General features: G+C 41.7%; 1 protein-coding gene across 6 annotated transcripts in view; it reads right to left on the minus strand.

The window, feature by feature from the left end:
• Positions 1-14,238, minus strand: part of ST7 (suppression of tumorigenicity 7) — a 309,460-nt gene that overhangs the window by 34,381 nt on the left and 260,841 nt on the right. For 5 of the 6 annotated variants that reach the window (XM_056117971.1, XM_056117969.1, XM_056117970.1 and 2 more), the window contains 2 exons: positions 9,607-9,679; positions 8,010-8,112 (listed from right to left, as the gene is read on the minus strand). In XM_056117971.1, the coding sequence (XP_055973946.1) occupies positions 8,010-8,112; positions 9,607-9,679 (176 nt within the window). Of the gene's footprint in view, positions 1-8,009; positions 8,113-8,698; positions 8,835-9,606; positions 9,680-14,238 lie in introns of all 6 variants that reach the window. The other variant, XM_056117973.1, reaches the window with a different exon arrangement.

Raw genomic sequence — 14,238 nt, forward strand, 5'->3', positions numbered from 1 at the left:
CTGCTCTTTTTGAAGTGTGTGATGGTTCTTGAAAATCACCAGCAACTTTAGAATCCTAACACCTTAAGCTGTCTTCAAAACAAAAAGAAATACAGTTAAGCACAAAATCAGAGAGGGTGGGGAGGGGGGAAGACAGAGAGTGAATAGGAAAATGTACAGGCTCCTAGAGGTAACTGCAAGTTAGGCAAGTTAGGTACATCGGTTGTATGAAGGACAGAGAATGAGTAAAGTGATACACTCAAGGAAGCAAAGAGGAAAAGGAAGAGAACAATTCTGAAATGATGAACAGATAATAAGGATGTAGCACTGTCCTCCGGCTGTTCATCGATTTTGCTCAAGTGGGCCCAGTAACATCTCCATTGTGATACTTGTTGTTACTGTGTTTGGCATATCAAATACGTCATGGGTAGCTGGCCAGGCTTTGCCATTCGGGTGAGATACTTTCGGTAGCTTGCCGGGCTCTCTGAGAAGGGCGGAGGAATCAAACCTGGGTCGGCCCGGCCAGCCGCGTGCAAGGCAAATGCTCTACCACTGTGCTATCGCTCCAGCACAGCTTGGTCAGAAAATAAAAGTCCTTAACAACCACCCAAGGAGTTGACAACTGCTTCTGCTTCTGGAGGGTGGGGGATATCTGCAATTCCATGGAAAAAGAGTGCAATATCCTCTGTAAGAATGTGTTTCTGAGGGCTTCCTCCTTCAGTGGTGCAATCTAAAGATTTTGAAGCCTTTCTATTCCTGAATTTTCAAGAGGCTCTTTTTGTTTGTTTTGATACCACATCTGACAGTAGTCAGAAGTCACTTCTAGCAGTGCCCGGGGGGACCATATGTGGTGCTTGGGATGGAACCAATATAGGCACATGCAAAACAATTACTTAAACCCTATACTATCTCTCCAGCCCCAGGTTTTTACTTTTAAAATTTATTCTCCAGTCCCATAGTATGGTTAAAACAGAATTTACTCTCTATTCCTCATGTACTCAGGTGAAGTGAGTTCAGAAGAGTGACCCTCCTGGGGTGAATAACTAACACTTGTCTCTGGATATTGACATATTAATAATGTACCTTAGCTTAGTAGGAAGCAAGCTGGAAATTCATGGATGGTAGTTAGTTCTCATATTGCTATTTCTTTTTCCTGATCATCTCTACAGGTAGATAGAATAAGTAGGTAGCACTGCACTGCACTGTTCATCAATTTGCTTGAGCAAATTGTTGTTCATCAATTTGCTTGAGCGGGCACCAGTAATGTCTCCATTGTGAGACTTGTTACTGTTTTTGGCATATCGAATATGCCACGGGCTGAAAATTCTTGTGGAGTCCACCAATAGCTTCCCATGATACAGAAACAACAAATCCACTGGAGAGTTTTGTTTCTTTTTTTGGCTCTTTGGGTAACACCTGGCTATGCACAGGAGTTACTCCTAGTTCATGCACGCAGGAATTACTCCTGGCGGTGCTCGGGGGACCATATGGGATGCTGGGAATCGAACCTAGGTCAGCTGTGTGCAAGGCAAACACCCTACCTGCTGTGCTATTGCTCTAGCCCCTCCATTGGAAAGTTTTTAATAAAAAAATCTTGAAGAAATCTGAACTATTCACATAAAATTATCTTTCGTCAGTAACATGACTGTCAACATTTGAAAGGTTCCAACACAGGCTGATCTGCCACAGGTGGGATCTGAGAGCTAGAGGATGATCTTTATGAATGAGACATCCCAGTCTAGATCACCCTTAGTCCCAGAGAATAGGGAGGAGAAGGAAAGAAATAGAATGAATAGACAAATGAGAATCAATGGGGGCAGAGGTCAAGGGGATGCAGGTACATTAGTGGTGTGAAGGAATGATAGAGCTAACTACCCAAACCACAGAGTCAACAACACTGAAATCATGAATCCCAAACTTTAATAACCAAACTTAAAAGGTGCTTGTCAAGATGGCAGACCGGGGCTGGGGGTGAGGGTTATGGGATGAAACCTGCAAACATTGGTGAAGTGAAGTTGACAATGGTGGTGAAATTAGTGCTGGAACAGGGTATGTCTAAAATCCAACTATAACTACCTTTGCATTTCATGATGCTTTACTAAAATGAAATTTTAAAATATAAAGAATGAGACACCCTGGAATTAATTTAGACTCTGTCAGTTATTTGCTGTGTGACCATGAGCAAGTGTCTGAAACTCCTCAATCAATGTATAGCAGGAATAAGATGATATACTTCACATGGGGTAGCACTGTAGCGCTGTCCTTCCATTCATCAATTTGCTCGAGCGGGCACCAGTAACATCTCACAACAAATTGTGAGACTTGTTGTTAATGTTTGTGGCATATCGAATATGCCACGGGGAGCTTGCCAGGCTCTGACGTGCGGGCAAGATACTCTTGGTAGCTTGCTCGACTCTCCAAGAGGGGTCGAGAAATCAAACCCAGGTCAGCCACATGCAAGGCAAAAGCCCTATCCACTGTATTATCACTCCAGTCCCACTTCACATGGGTGGCTGTACAAAATTAATGATATGGCATATATAGTTCAGTTATCATGATTCTTGCATATTTTTAATATTTAATAGAAATCAGTAATAAAAATAATTATGACGGGGAATGGAAAGGTGCCCCAGCTGATTCAGTGTCCATATGTCAAGGGTATAAGTGCTTATTAATACCATAAGAATTATGAATAACATCTGCCTGAAAAGGGATCAAGTGTGTATTGTGTGCACACATATGTTTACTAAGGTATTAACATATAGTCCAATATAAACAAGCAGAACATACATAAAAATTGTTTATAACAGCCCACATAGAATAGACATGCACCAATGGCTTGCGGCTAATTGTGAACAGATGAGGTCAGGGATGGTTTTACTGGGCCTTCTCCCCTATGAAAGCTGTCAGTAGTCAAAAAGGATCTGGTAACCAGTTTTCTCTCAGCACAAAGCAACAAAACAACAGAGTATTATTAAATGTATCCAACTTCCTTCAGTTTCAGGATTGGAAAGTAGAGAGGATTCAAGGGTCATAGAGATAGAATAGTGGGTAAGGGTTTGCCTTGTATGCAGCTGAACTGAGTTCAGGCATCCCATATGGTTTCTGGAGCCCCTCCAGGAGTACTCTGTGAGTGCAGAGTTGGGAATAAGCCCCGAGCACCATCAGATGTGCCCCCCCAAAATTAGAACAAAAAATCAGAATGTAAAGTGAATTCAATGCTTCAGATGTTTCTTCTTTCAAGAGAATCCTATATTGCAGGCAGAGTACTGGTGGACTGATTTCATTTCTTTTTCCAATGGCAGGCATAAACTGTTTCTTAGGGGGGTTTTAATACTTTCCTTGAGTCTATTATTACTGTCTAATGGAACCATCTGAGAATAATATTATAGCACTGTAGCACTGTCCTCCCATTGCTCATCGATTTGCTCGAGCGGACACCAGTAACGTCTCACAGCAACTTTTGAGACTTGTTGTTCCGATTTTTGGCATATCGAATATGTCATGTGGAGCTTGCCAGGCTTTGCTGTGTGGGTGAGATACTCTCAGTAGTTTACAAGGCTCTCCAAGAGGGACAGAGGAATCGAACTTGGGTCAGTCGTGTGTAAGGCAAATGCCCTACCTGCTGTGTTATCACTCTAGCCCCAGAATGATAGCACAGCAGGTTGGGCATTTGCCTTGCACGTGGTCGACCCAGGTTCAATTCCCAGTAATTCCTGAGTGTAGAGCCAGAAGTAATTCCCATGCATCTCTGAGCGTGATCCAAAAAGAAAAAAAGGGCAATATTATAGAATTAAAACTTCAAATAAAAATATCGAACCAACAACCATTACACTTCTTTTCTGTTATGCTCCAGATTATGAGACTCAGGTTTGTGTGTAGAAAAGTTAAGAGTCATATTCAATATCTTATGGTATGAGAAGTTATGGATCAATAATAATTATTATTATTTTTTGACTTTTTGGGTCACACCCAGCAATGCTAGGGGACCACATGGGATACCGGGATATCCCACATGGGATACCGGGGATTGGACCCGGGTTAGCTACATGCAAGACAGATGTCCTATCCACTATACTATTGCTCTGGCCCCTACATCAATAATTTTAACAATTCACAAACATATGGAGCTCACGAACAGGGTGAGAGACTGTCTGAGTTCATCATGTCGACCAAGACCATTCATGGTAACTCACAGTTCCAGAAGGCAGAATCTAAACGATGGACATGGGAGTCTCCCGGTGGACGATTCCACAACGAAATAGACCACATCATATTCAATCGACGGTTTTGCCTGACTGATGTCGCTGTTGTCCCAAAATTTCGAACGGGATCGGACCACCGTCTCCTTCGTGCAAAATTCTACTTCACAGAGCGGGGAGAAAGGGCTGCAAAGTTCAAAAAGAGAACTCCCAGAACGACCACCAACTGGGAACTCTTTGGTACTATTGCGGCAACATGGGAAGATGCCATTGTTGACAACATTGACGAGGAATACGATCGACTGGTTCAGCACCTCCATGAATGTGCGAGGAAAGCCAAGAGAGAGATAGCCACAAAAAGTCGCCTATCTTCGAAAACTCTTGAGCTAATTCGCCAGCGTGGTTTGGCGCATGCCTCAGGCAACCGCAAGCTAACGTCCGAGCTTGCAAAGCAGTGCAGAGATGCGATCAAGGAAGACCTCAAAGAGAGAAGAGCAGAAGTACTGGTAGATGCGGCAGAAGCCGGGAAAAGTATTCGTAACGCCCGCCTGTCCTTCGCCAACTATAAGACCAAGATGACTGCCCTCCGACGTCCTGATGGATCCATCACATCCTCCAGAACGGCAATGGAGAAGATTATCCATGACTTCTACTCAAATCTCTTCGATAGCCATGTCCACTTGCCGACATACCAAATTCCACAGGATGGGTATGTCGTTCCCAACGTTCTCCCTTCCGAAATCCGACACGCCATTTCGTCAGTAAAGAAGCAAACAGCACCCGGCCCAGACAAGGTCAGACCTGAACACCTGAAGAACCTGCCGTCAGTACTCATCAATACACTGGCTCGGCTCTTCACTCGCTACCTGTCTGAATGCAAGGTTCCATCTCAATGGAAAACCAGCAGGACCGTACTACTGTTCAAGAAGGGAGACATCCAGGACATTGGCAACTATCGCCCGATCTGCCTATTGTCTGTCATCTACAAGTTGTTCACTCGAGTCATCCTGAATAGGATTGGCAGAACACTAGATGAAGGACAACCATGTGAGCAAGCAGGGTTCCGCAAAGGATTCAGCACCATCGACCATATCCACACGATAACCAAACTCATTGAGGTTTCTCGGGAGTTCAAGATGCCGCTCTGCTTAACGTTCATTGATTTAAAGAAGGCCTTTGATTCTGTTGAGACGGAAGCGGTCATTGAAGCCCTAGCCAATCAGGGCATACAAGCCCAATACATCAGGATCCTCCGTGAGCTGTATTGCGGATTCACTACCAGGATCTCACCATTCTACAAAGAAGTGATCGTTGATGTCAAGAGAGGGGTGCGGCAGGGTGATACCATTTCACCAAAACTCTTCAGTGCCACCCTCGAGAACATCATGCGACGACTGGAATGGGAAGGAATGGGAGTGAAGATAGATGGTCGGCAACTACACCACCTCCGCTTTGCTGATGACATTGTTTTAATAACACCAAACATCAGCCAAGCGGCACAAATGCTGGCCGACTTTGACCGTGAGTGTGGAAAGGTAGGACTACAGCTGAATCTTACGAAGACAATGTTTATGAGAAATAGCCTTGTTCCTGACGCCCCATTCGCTCTCAATGGAACGACCATCTCCGAATGCAACAGCTATGTGTACCTAGGTCGAGAGGTCAACATGACAAATGACCTGGCACCCGAGCTGCGCAGGAGGAAGAGAGCGGCTTGGAACGCCTTCAAGAACGTCGAAGAAATAGCTAAGAGGACGAAGAACCTCCGGCTCCGGGCACATCTCTTTGATTCCACTGTTCTTCCTGCATTAACATATGCCTCAGAGACCTGGGCCCTACGCAAACAAGATGAGAACGCCATTCAGGTCTCCCAAAGAAGAATAGAAAGAGCTATGCTTGGAATATCACGTTTCACTCAAATGAGAGAACGAATCCGGAGTTCTGACATCCGTCGATGATCAAGGATCAGGGACGCTGTCTCATTTGCCAAGGTGTCGAAAATCAGATGGGCTGGTCACGTAATGAGATTTAAAGACGACCGTTGGACTAGAGCTGTTACTGATTGGATTCCACGGGATGTCAAGAGACCGCGTGGCCGCCCACCTACCAGATGGTCAGACTTCTTTGTCAAGGTCATGAACGATCGGTTTGAGGCCCTCCATGTTCCCGGAGCGAAGAGATGCCATTGGGCTACACTAGCACGCGACAGGGACAAATGGAGACGTTACTGGCGCCCGCTCGAGCAAATCGACGACTAACGGGAAGTTAAGTGATTAAGTGATTAAGTGATGGAGCTCAAGTATTTTCAAAGAATTCTAAATATATTGCTTCATTTATCATATGAGGTAGGTAAGACCTATTATTTTTCTGGTCACCTGAAAGATGATGGAAAGGTCTGAGTTCAGAGTCACTAAGTCCAAGTTCCCAAGGGTAAAGTGACACTCTAATTGTCTACAAATAAATGAGAGTCTGAACTTAATCCTAGGTTTTTGTCTTGAAATCTAGCTCTTTATTGCCCAATGCCACTTCTAAAAGAGTCTTACATGCACAAAATAGCTCTGCAAAGCATTGCATTCAATGAATATTAATTGATGAGCTTGATTCAACATAATTCAGGTCATTTTCATGATTAGTTTTATATTTTAATTAAATTTGAATGAAAATAGTTTAGCTGAACAATATTAAAGAGATATATTTTATATGATGTATTATGGTACCTAAGTCTACATATATATGTTGGTCATTATTCACTGAAACAAAAATAGATAAATACATCCTTCTGCAAATGCTGTCCCCCAAAAACTATGCCCAAAAGCTATACAATAAAAGAGTGTAACTCCGTAAGTTATTTCATGTGCATGTGTGTGCACACACATGCACATACCACTCACTCACACACACACACACACACACACACACACTTTTGCTACAGTACTACAACAAAATAAGAAAGTGACCTTCATTTCATTAACAGTCATTTTCACTAATGAAAGTCTTCATCAGACATTACATAAATAAAAGTAGTTGTTAGAGTCAGAAGTTATTTTCAAGAGGTCAAAATGTGCTGCAGGATATCTCTCTGAGAGCTAAAAACATGCCCTCAGCACTGTGCTGATCACCTGCATAGTGACATTCAGGTAAATTACTAATACATGCTATTCCCTGAAGGAACGATTATAAAAATATCTTCTCTCATGATACACTGCCCTTAATATCAAATTCAGAAAAAAGAGAAAGTACTGGTACCTGTAGCTTGAGCAATCACAAGGCTGACAAAATACAGAATTTCTACTAGGCCTATGAAAATGACACTGAAAATCATTTTTTAGAATTGCTCAAAATACACTCACCATCAGAAAGATACTGCTTTGGGGCTTACCTTATTATTTTCTTACCAATATGGATCAACTACCATTTATTTATGGGAGAAACAGAATATCACATTAGTCAGTAATTTTTATTACTTTTATTCACAACAAGGTCCGTTTCCAAAGTTGGGTCTAAAGAAGATTTTTAACTGCTGTGAAATTCCTATTAAATGCATCAGCACCCGTGGGATCTCCATATTTTGCCAATTTCAGATTTCCTGACCTGGCCCGCCTGAGCTAGATCTATTAATTTACCCTGATTATGTGAGGTCTGAAAATCTTTTGAATGTAGCTTTTGCTCTCAAACCGAGGCTAATGACCACAGACTAAACAGGGCCCCAGCATCTGCTGGTTGCTCTTCAATTTTTTATAACTGGGTGTATTCAAGACATGACATTGTGGTCACTGAACACTTTCTCTGCTATCGTAACGAGTTCCTGGGGGGATTCCACAGACTCACTTTTGGCACGTGAGGATTGAATTCCACAGCTCTATGAATGGCCTCAACCGCATTCATCTCTGCTGTGCTCAGCCCCCGCCGAGATGCAGCCTCGGGAGAGAATCTGAAAAGCAGAAAAAAGACAAAACACCATCCAGTGGGGACCACTGTGTGGGCATCCACCCCGAAAGGCATCTCCACATGAAGGGCCCATAAAACCACAACGAGCCAATGGTATGAACTTTTCCAAACCTCCACCTCATGGAACCTCTGAGTGACCCCTCAGACAGAGGCCAACAAAAACCCCAGCAGAAACAAGGAAGTGGGTGTGCATCTCAGGGAGGCAGGAGTTAGATTTAGCTGTCCAGTCTCTCTTTCTAAGTAGCTAATCTAAATGTTCTACGGGGTGCCTGCTTTTAGGTCAGGGGATGAAGTCGGACTGGTGAGGGCAGAGAGTATAGGAAAAAGAGGAGTCTGGGTTACAGAAGAGGGCGCTTGGTTAAAAACCCAACTGGGGGGCGAGTTTGAGAGGAGGCTCCTGACCCAACTGTCAGCGCTGCTGTGACAGAGGGTTAAGTTGTGGCCGCCTGGGCAGCAGGTGGGCCTGAGTGGGGCCCTTCTGGCAGGGGGTCGTGTGCGTGCCCAAACTCTGGGCGAGACACCTGCCCAAGTGAATGGAAAAAAACCAGACCATGCAATCTCTTTCTCACCTCACACCCAGGGCTAACTCCAGAGCTGTGCTTGGCAGGCAGACACCACAGGGGAAGCTGTGATAACCCTGGCCCTGCCCTCCCAAGCTGGAGTCGCTGTGTAGGGAGAAAAGATGTTGCAGTAGGTACTGGCGATCTACAGGATAAAAAAAAAAGAATGAAAGAAAATTACTTCGGTCTTGAAGTGCACACACACTTAACAGCAAACCTGTCTGACATAGCAGAGGCTGTTTCCTTTTCCGGTGAGCTGGTATCAGGGAAGTGGAAGCATTTATCAACTCAAAAAATAAAGAAAAATTAAAAACCAAAAAAACCCCAGTTAAACCACCGAGTCCCTTTCACCTGCCAGTCACCATGAGGGTCCATGGAGGGCCCTGCCTGAGCAAAAGAGGCAAATGTCCCACTGAGACAGCAATACAGCATAAACAGACTCTGGCTAGGGAGTTAGTTTGGGAACTGATAATGCCCATGATGGGGTGATGACCAGACCCACTACCAGATCACATACTATTATGACAACTCCCCGGTCTTGGACTGCTGGAGGAGGAGGAACAGGAAGAAGGGGAAAAAAGAACAGGAAGGCATTTTGTCTAAGTCCCAAGCAGGTCTTTTGGTATCTACTATCTGGCCAAAAAAAAAAAGAGGAGAAAAAAGGAAAGAGTCACCTCAGAGGCATGGAATTTCAAATAAATCTCTCCTGAGGGATCCATACACTCAAAATACCTGGGGATAGACTTTCCCTCCTTCCAGTAGAGAAAGAAAAGATCAGCAGGTTTTGGAAAATGCACGCTCACAAGCAGGGTCTCACAGACTAAGAGAAACTTCCAGAGAAAGCCCTCAGAGGAAACACATCTCCTCAAGTCAGGTCAGGCATTTATATAGTACCGTGCAAGTTATTATTCACTTACTTGTCAGAGACAGCTCTTGCTTTGAGCAAGGCAGCTGTGTAGCATATTGTTGCCGACTTTGGTAAACTTATATCTGTCAGAGAAAAAGAAAGTAGGAAAGATTGTGAATTTGCTGAAACAAAGGACAATGCTTTTTAATACACTAGCATTTTGATCATGTAAGTCAAAATAAAGCATAAATTAAAAAATACTTCAATGCTCCAGTCTATGGCTATTCCTTGCATTTTGGGATGGTATTTGGAACTAAGAGTAATTCAAATCTTTGTGAATAATTCATGTTTATTATATATATGGGTTTCCTAGTTGGATTCACTAAGCAGAGAACAATGACACATATATAAGTATAAATATTATATGAATATACCCTGGATACAATAAAAGGCTAATAGAAGCTTCTTTGCCACATATTTCTTAATAGGTGTATGAAATAGTAATGTAATGGGAAAAAGAATATTGCCTTGACCATTTCTAAAACAAAATTTAAGTGGTAAATAAATTAAACTTTGATAGTCAAATTTAAATAAGTTTCCATTGCATTATAATTTAGGACTATCAAGTATGTATGTTTGTGTATATATATATGTATACATATACATATATATGTTGTATGTGTTTTATTTTTCAACAAAAGCACATACAACATATATATGAGAAAATGACGTATGTATTTTGTATGGACATAAATTATGTATAAATCACTGAAGCCCTTTTATATGAAGCTGAATTTGTTGCCCAGAAAAGGTTGCTTTCAGTATACAGAGAAGATTTCTAAGGGAAAAGTGGAGTCAGGTAACATTCAGATAACGTGTTTACAGGGAAATAAAAGTAAATAGTACAACTGAGAGTAGGCAAACTGAAAGAGGGTGTTTTCTCTGGGAGAAACATGTTTTTCAATTATACTCCTAAATGTATTTTTTAAATGGGGCCTGACAAGCTGTGTCCAGAAGCCTAGGGCCCGCTCCCAGCAATACTCAGCTACCTGAGCCTGTTTAACACCAGGCTTGAAAGGAAGACAGTGCTGCTCGGGGCCAAAAGGACTGCGGGCCGCCAGAGCAACACTTAGTGGTACTTGGTGGGGGCATTCAGTGCTGGGGATCAAACTCAAATCTGTGTGCATGCAAAGGTATGCACCACTGAACCACTGAGCTACCTCCCCAACCCCCAAATTGTTCATGTTGTATGTTTTTAACATTCTACCAATTTATATTATAACACTGAAATACTTTCTTTATTCAGACCAAATGAAAAGATGTTATTCCCAGATTCTGCAAAATTCCTCTAGGTTAGAAAAATCCAACACCTGGAATGCCTTGCAAGTTTCGTCACAAGGTTGGTTTCAACTTTGAATTGTACAACAGCAGGAATGAAAAGAAAAGACATATAACTGAGCCTATAGATGAAAGCAGAAGAAGATAGTTTCACAAAAGCTGGTTCCTCACCCAATAAAATGTATTTATTATCATTTCAACACAAGGAATTTCTTTTTGAAGGAAATTTCAAGCATATTAATAAAGTACTACTAATCATAGAAAATACCTATACAATATAAATATCCTCACTGGGGCCCCTTGGAGGGGGGGCGGGTTGAGTTTCCCTCCCCACCCCGAGCAGAGCTCCGGCAGCTGAAGACCTCCAGAACTAGCCACAACCATGCTGAGACCACTCTCCACACGCATGAAGGTACCAGCAGAGGAACAAAGGCATGTGGGTCCCAGGGCTGAGATCTTCAAGCCTGCTTGGATCAGGGCTGAGCATCCTCCACCCAGATCCTCCATCTTCCAGTAGGCAGGGGTCACACCCATCAACTGGCCGCCTGGCACCGTGTAATCCCATCAATGGCCAAGACCCAGAGACTACAAAACCCAGCTCCTGGAAATGTGCAGCCGCATTCGCGGCAGCATGACATCTTATTATCTCATTCTTACTTTGGACAACCTGGCAGGCTACCGAATGTAACCTGCCCACACGAGAGAGTCTGGCAAACTCCCCGTGGCGTACCCAATACGCCAAACACCAGTAACAATGATGGGTCTCATTCTCCTAACCCTGAGAGGGTCTTGAATATGGCACTTTAAAATCTCAGGGCTAGGACGAAGGAGACGTTACTGGGGCCTGCTCGAGGCAAACGACGAACAACAGGATGATCGTGATCGTGACCTATACAAAGAGGCCTTTAAAATCCTGGTATTATATTCAAACAAAACCTTTCTGTTATATACATAGCATAAAATAGTGTGATTAACTGAGAAGGGGGAAAAATGTCAGTCGTGTTTTTTTTTATACTTAATATTTATCTACTAATAATAATATAAAAAACTACCCATGTCTTGATAAAAAAAACTCCACTCTTCCTGCTATGATGGGTATGCCTTTTATGTAAACCTATCTATAAAATGAGGACTAATGAAAAGTCTTAGAAAAAAGCTGAATACTGAAAAGCAATGGTCACGATTATTTCAAGATGTCAGCACAACAAAGAATCTTACTTGATATCTAAAACGTGTTAATGATTTCTAAATGGGAAAGATCTAATTCTGTTTTGATGGTTAAAGCAAAGGGATACACTCATCCACTGAAAATGCACAAAAATAATTGAGTTGATACAACAGAAGATCTGAGATGCCTATCAAAAAGTGATTTTAATCCAGAACCATGCTTCCTAATGTCCAAAGACAGGAGAGGCACCACCAGAAAAATAGGACAGAATTCAATAATTCAACAACTATAGAACATTTTCTCCCTATTAAAAAAATTCATTTCTGTCTCTTCATTGTGGTTTTAAATCATTATATGCAATGTTCAATATATATTAATGATCAATAATATTTATTTCTGGATGTAAACAAATAAGAACATTTGTTTCTACTACATTCCCAAAGCTTCTTGTGATTTATATAGAATAAAAACATTTTTATTTTTAGGTTTTTTCTATTGCAACTCTCCCCACCCACTCTTGTCCCTTGGTGAGTACTACCTGTTTCTCTATGCCTCAGGCTTTGCCTGTCTATGATTTTATGCTTTTATCATTAGGAAAATATTTAAAGTGTAAATGAGATACAGTAGGTAAGAGCAGTAATGAAACAGCAATATCAAAAGCTTTGAGCAAGTTAGCAGCTTTCCAATATTGCTTGTAATTTATTCCTAAATTTTATCTTCAGGAAGAGAGTCAAAGTTATTATAATTCCAATTTTTATGAACAGAATCCAATGATACAGTACCTTTTTATCATTTGTAAGTAGCATGTAGCTACTATTATTATGACAAAATCCCCTTAAGAATTAGAATCCAAAGAAGAAATACAAGGAAAGGAAATCAGACATCATGTAATTCTATTACTCATAGCAGAAACATGGAATGCTAAATAAATATTTCGCTTAAGCAAAGCTGAACTGCTGGCATTCGTAATTTTCCTTTCATGTCTTTGCCATCTTATATTTCATACATGTTGGTTTCTGAAAGAGGAAAAACCCTTCCTAAGCATCTTGGGCATACAAAATCAAGACTGCCACGCAAGTCTTCATTAAATTTTCTAGTCCTGAGTTGGTACAAAGTCGAAAAATGTGTGCTCTTGGATCTAGTGTCTTTCATATAGTTTGATGTTTCTAAGATTCATCCAGGTTTTATAATTTTCATTCATTATCTCTCAAGTAGTGTTTCATTGTATGGACATACCACAACACATTTATTCATGTGTTTTTGGATATCTGAATTGTTATATGAAGAGCTATTAGCAATAAAGCTGTTATGGTTATTCATTTTTTTGTTGTTGCCCATTTGTTTTTAGATCACACCTGGCAGTTCTCAGGGCTTATTCCATGCTTTGCACTCAGAGGTCATTCCTGGCAGGGCTTTGTGGACCAAATGAGATGCTGGGGATCAAACTCGGATCAGCCACATGCAAGGCAAGTGCCCTACCCACTGTACTATCTCTCTGACCCTGTTGTGGCTATTCTTATGTAAGCTTTAAAAAAAAATAAACCAACTAATTTCTCTTGGGTGTGTAACTATACATGGCATTGCTGGGTCAGAGGGTAGATGTATGTTTAATTTCATTGGATACCGGTCTATAGTATTCCAAAAGCAGTTGAGTGAAGTTTGTAAAACTAATATACAGTGACAGAAAAATAGTGACTTCTAGATTGGGGGGCACTTGATGGTTTGAAAGAGGTATCAAGCAAACATCTGAGATGGAAATTTCTATGGACTTAGGTAGTGGTCACCCAGGTATATAAGTGAAAAGTGATCCAGCTATATACTAAGATTTGTAAATGTTACTATACAAAATTTTACTTCAATAAAAAATAAGCTTGGAGGCTGGAGCAATAGCACAGCAGGTAGGGCATTTGCCTTGCACATGGCTAACCTGGGTTCGATTCCCAGCATCCCATATGGTCCCCTGCGCACCACCAGGGGTAATTCCCTGAGTGCAGAGCCAGGAGTAACCCCTGTACATTGCCAGGTGTGACCCAAAAATCCAAAAATAAATAAATAAATAAATAATAAGCTTGACAAACCCACCTACCTATAATCCTGTGTCGCCTGAAGCTACCTAGCCTACAATATTTTACTTATATTTTATCATCCTGGTCTTCCCCTTACCTTCTATATAGCCTAATATAAAAATTACTTATA

This window comes from Sorex fumeus, unplaced genomic scaffold (genome assembly GCF_029834395.1).
Source record: "Sorex fumeus unplaced genomic scaffold, SorFum_2.1 ptg000037l, whole genome shotgun sequence".
NCBI lineage: Eukaryota > Metazoa > Chordata > Mammalia > Eulipotyphla > Soricidae > Sorex > Sorex fumeus.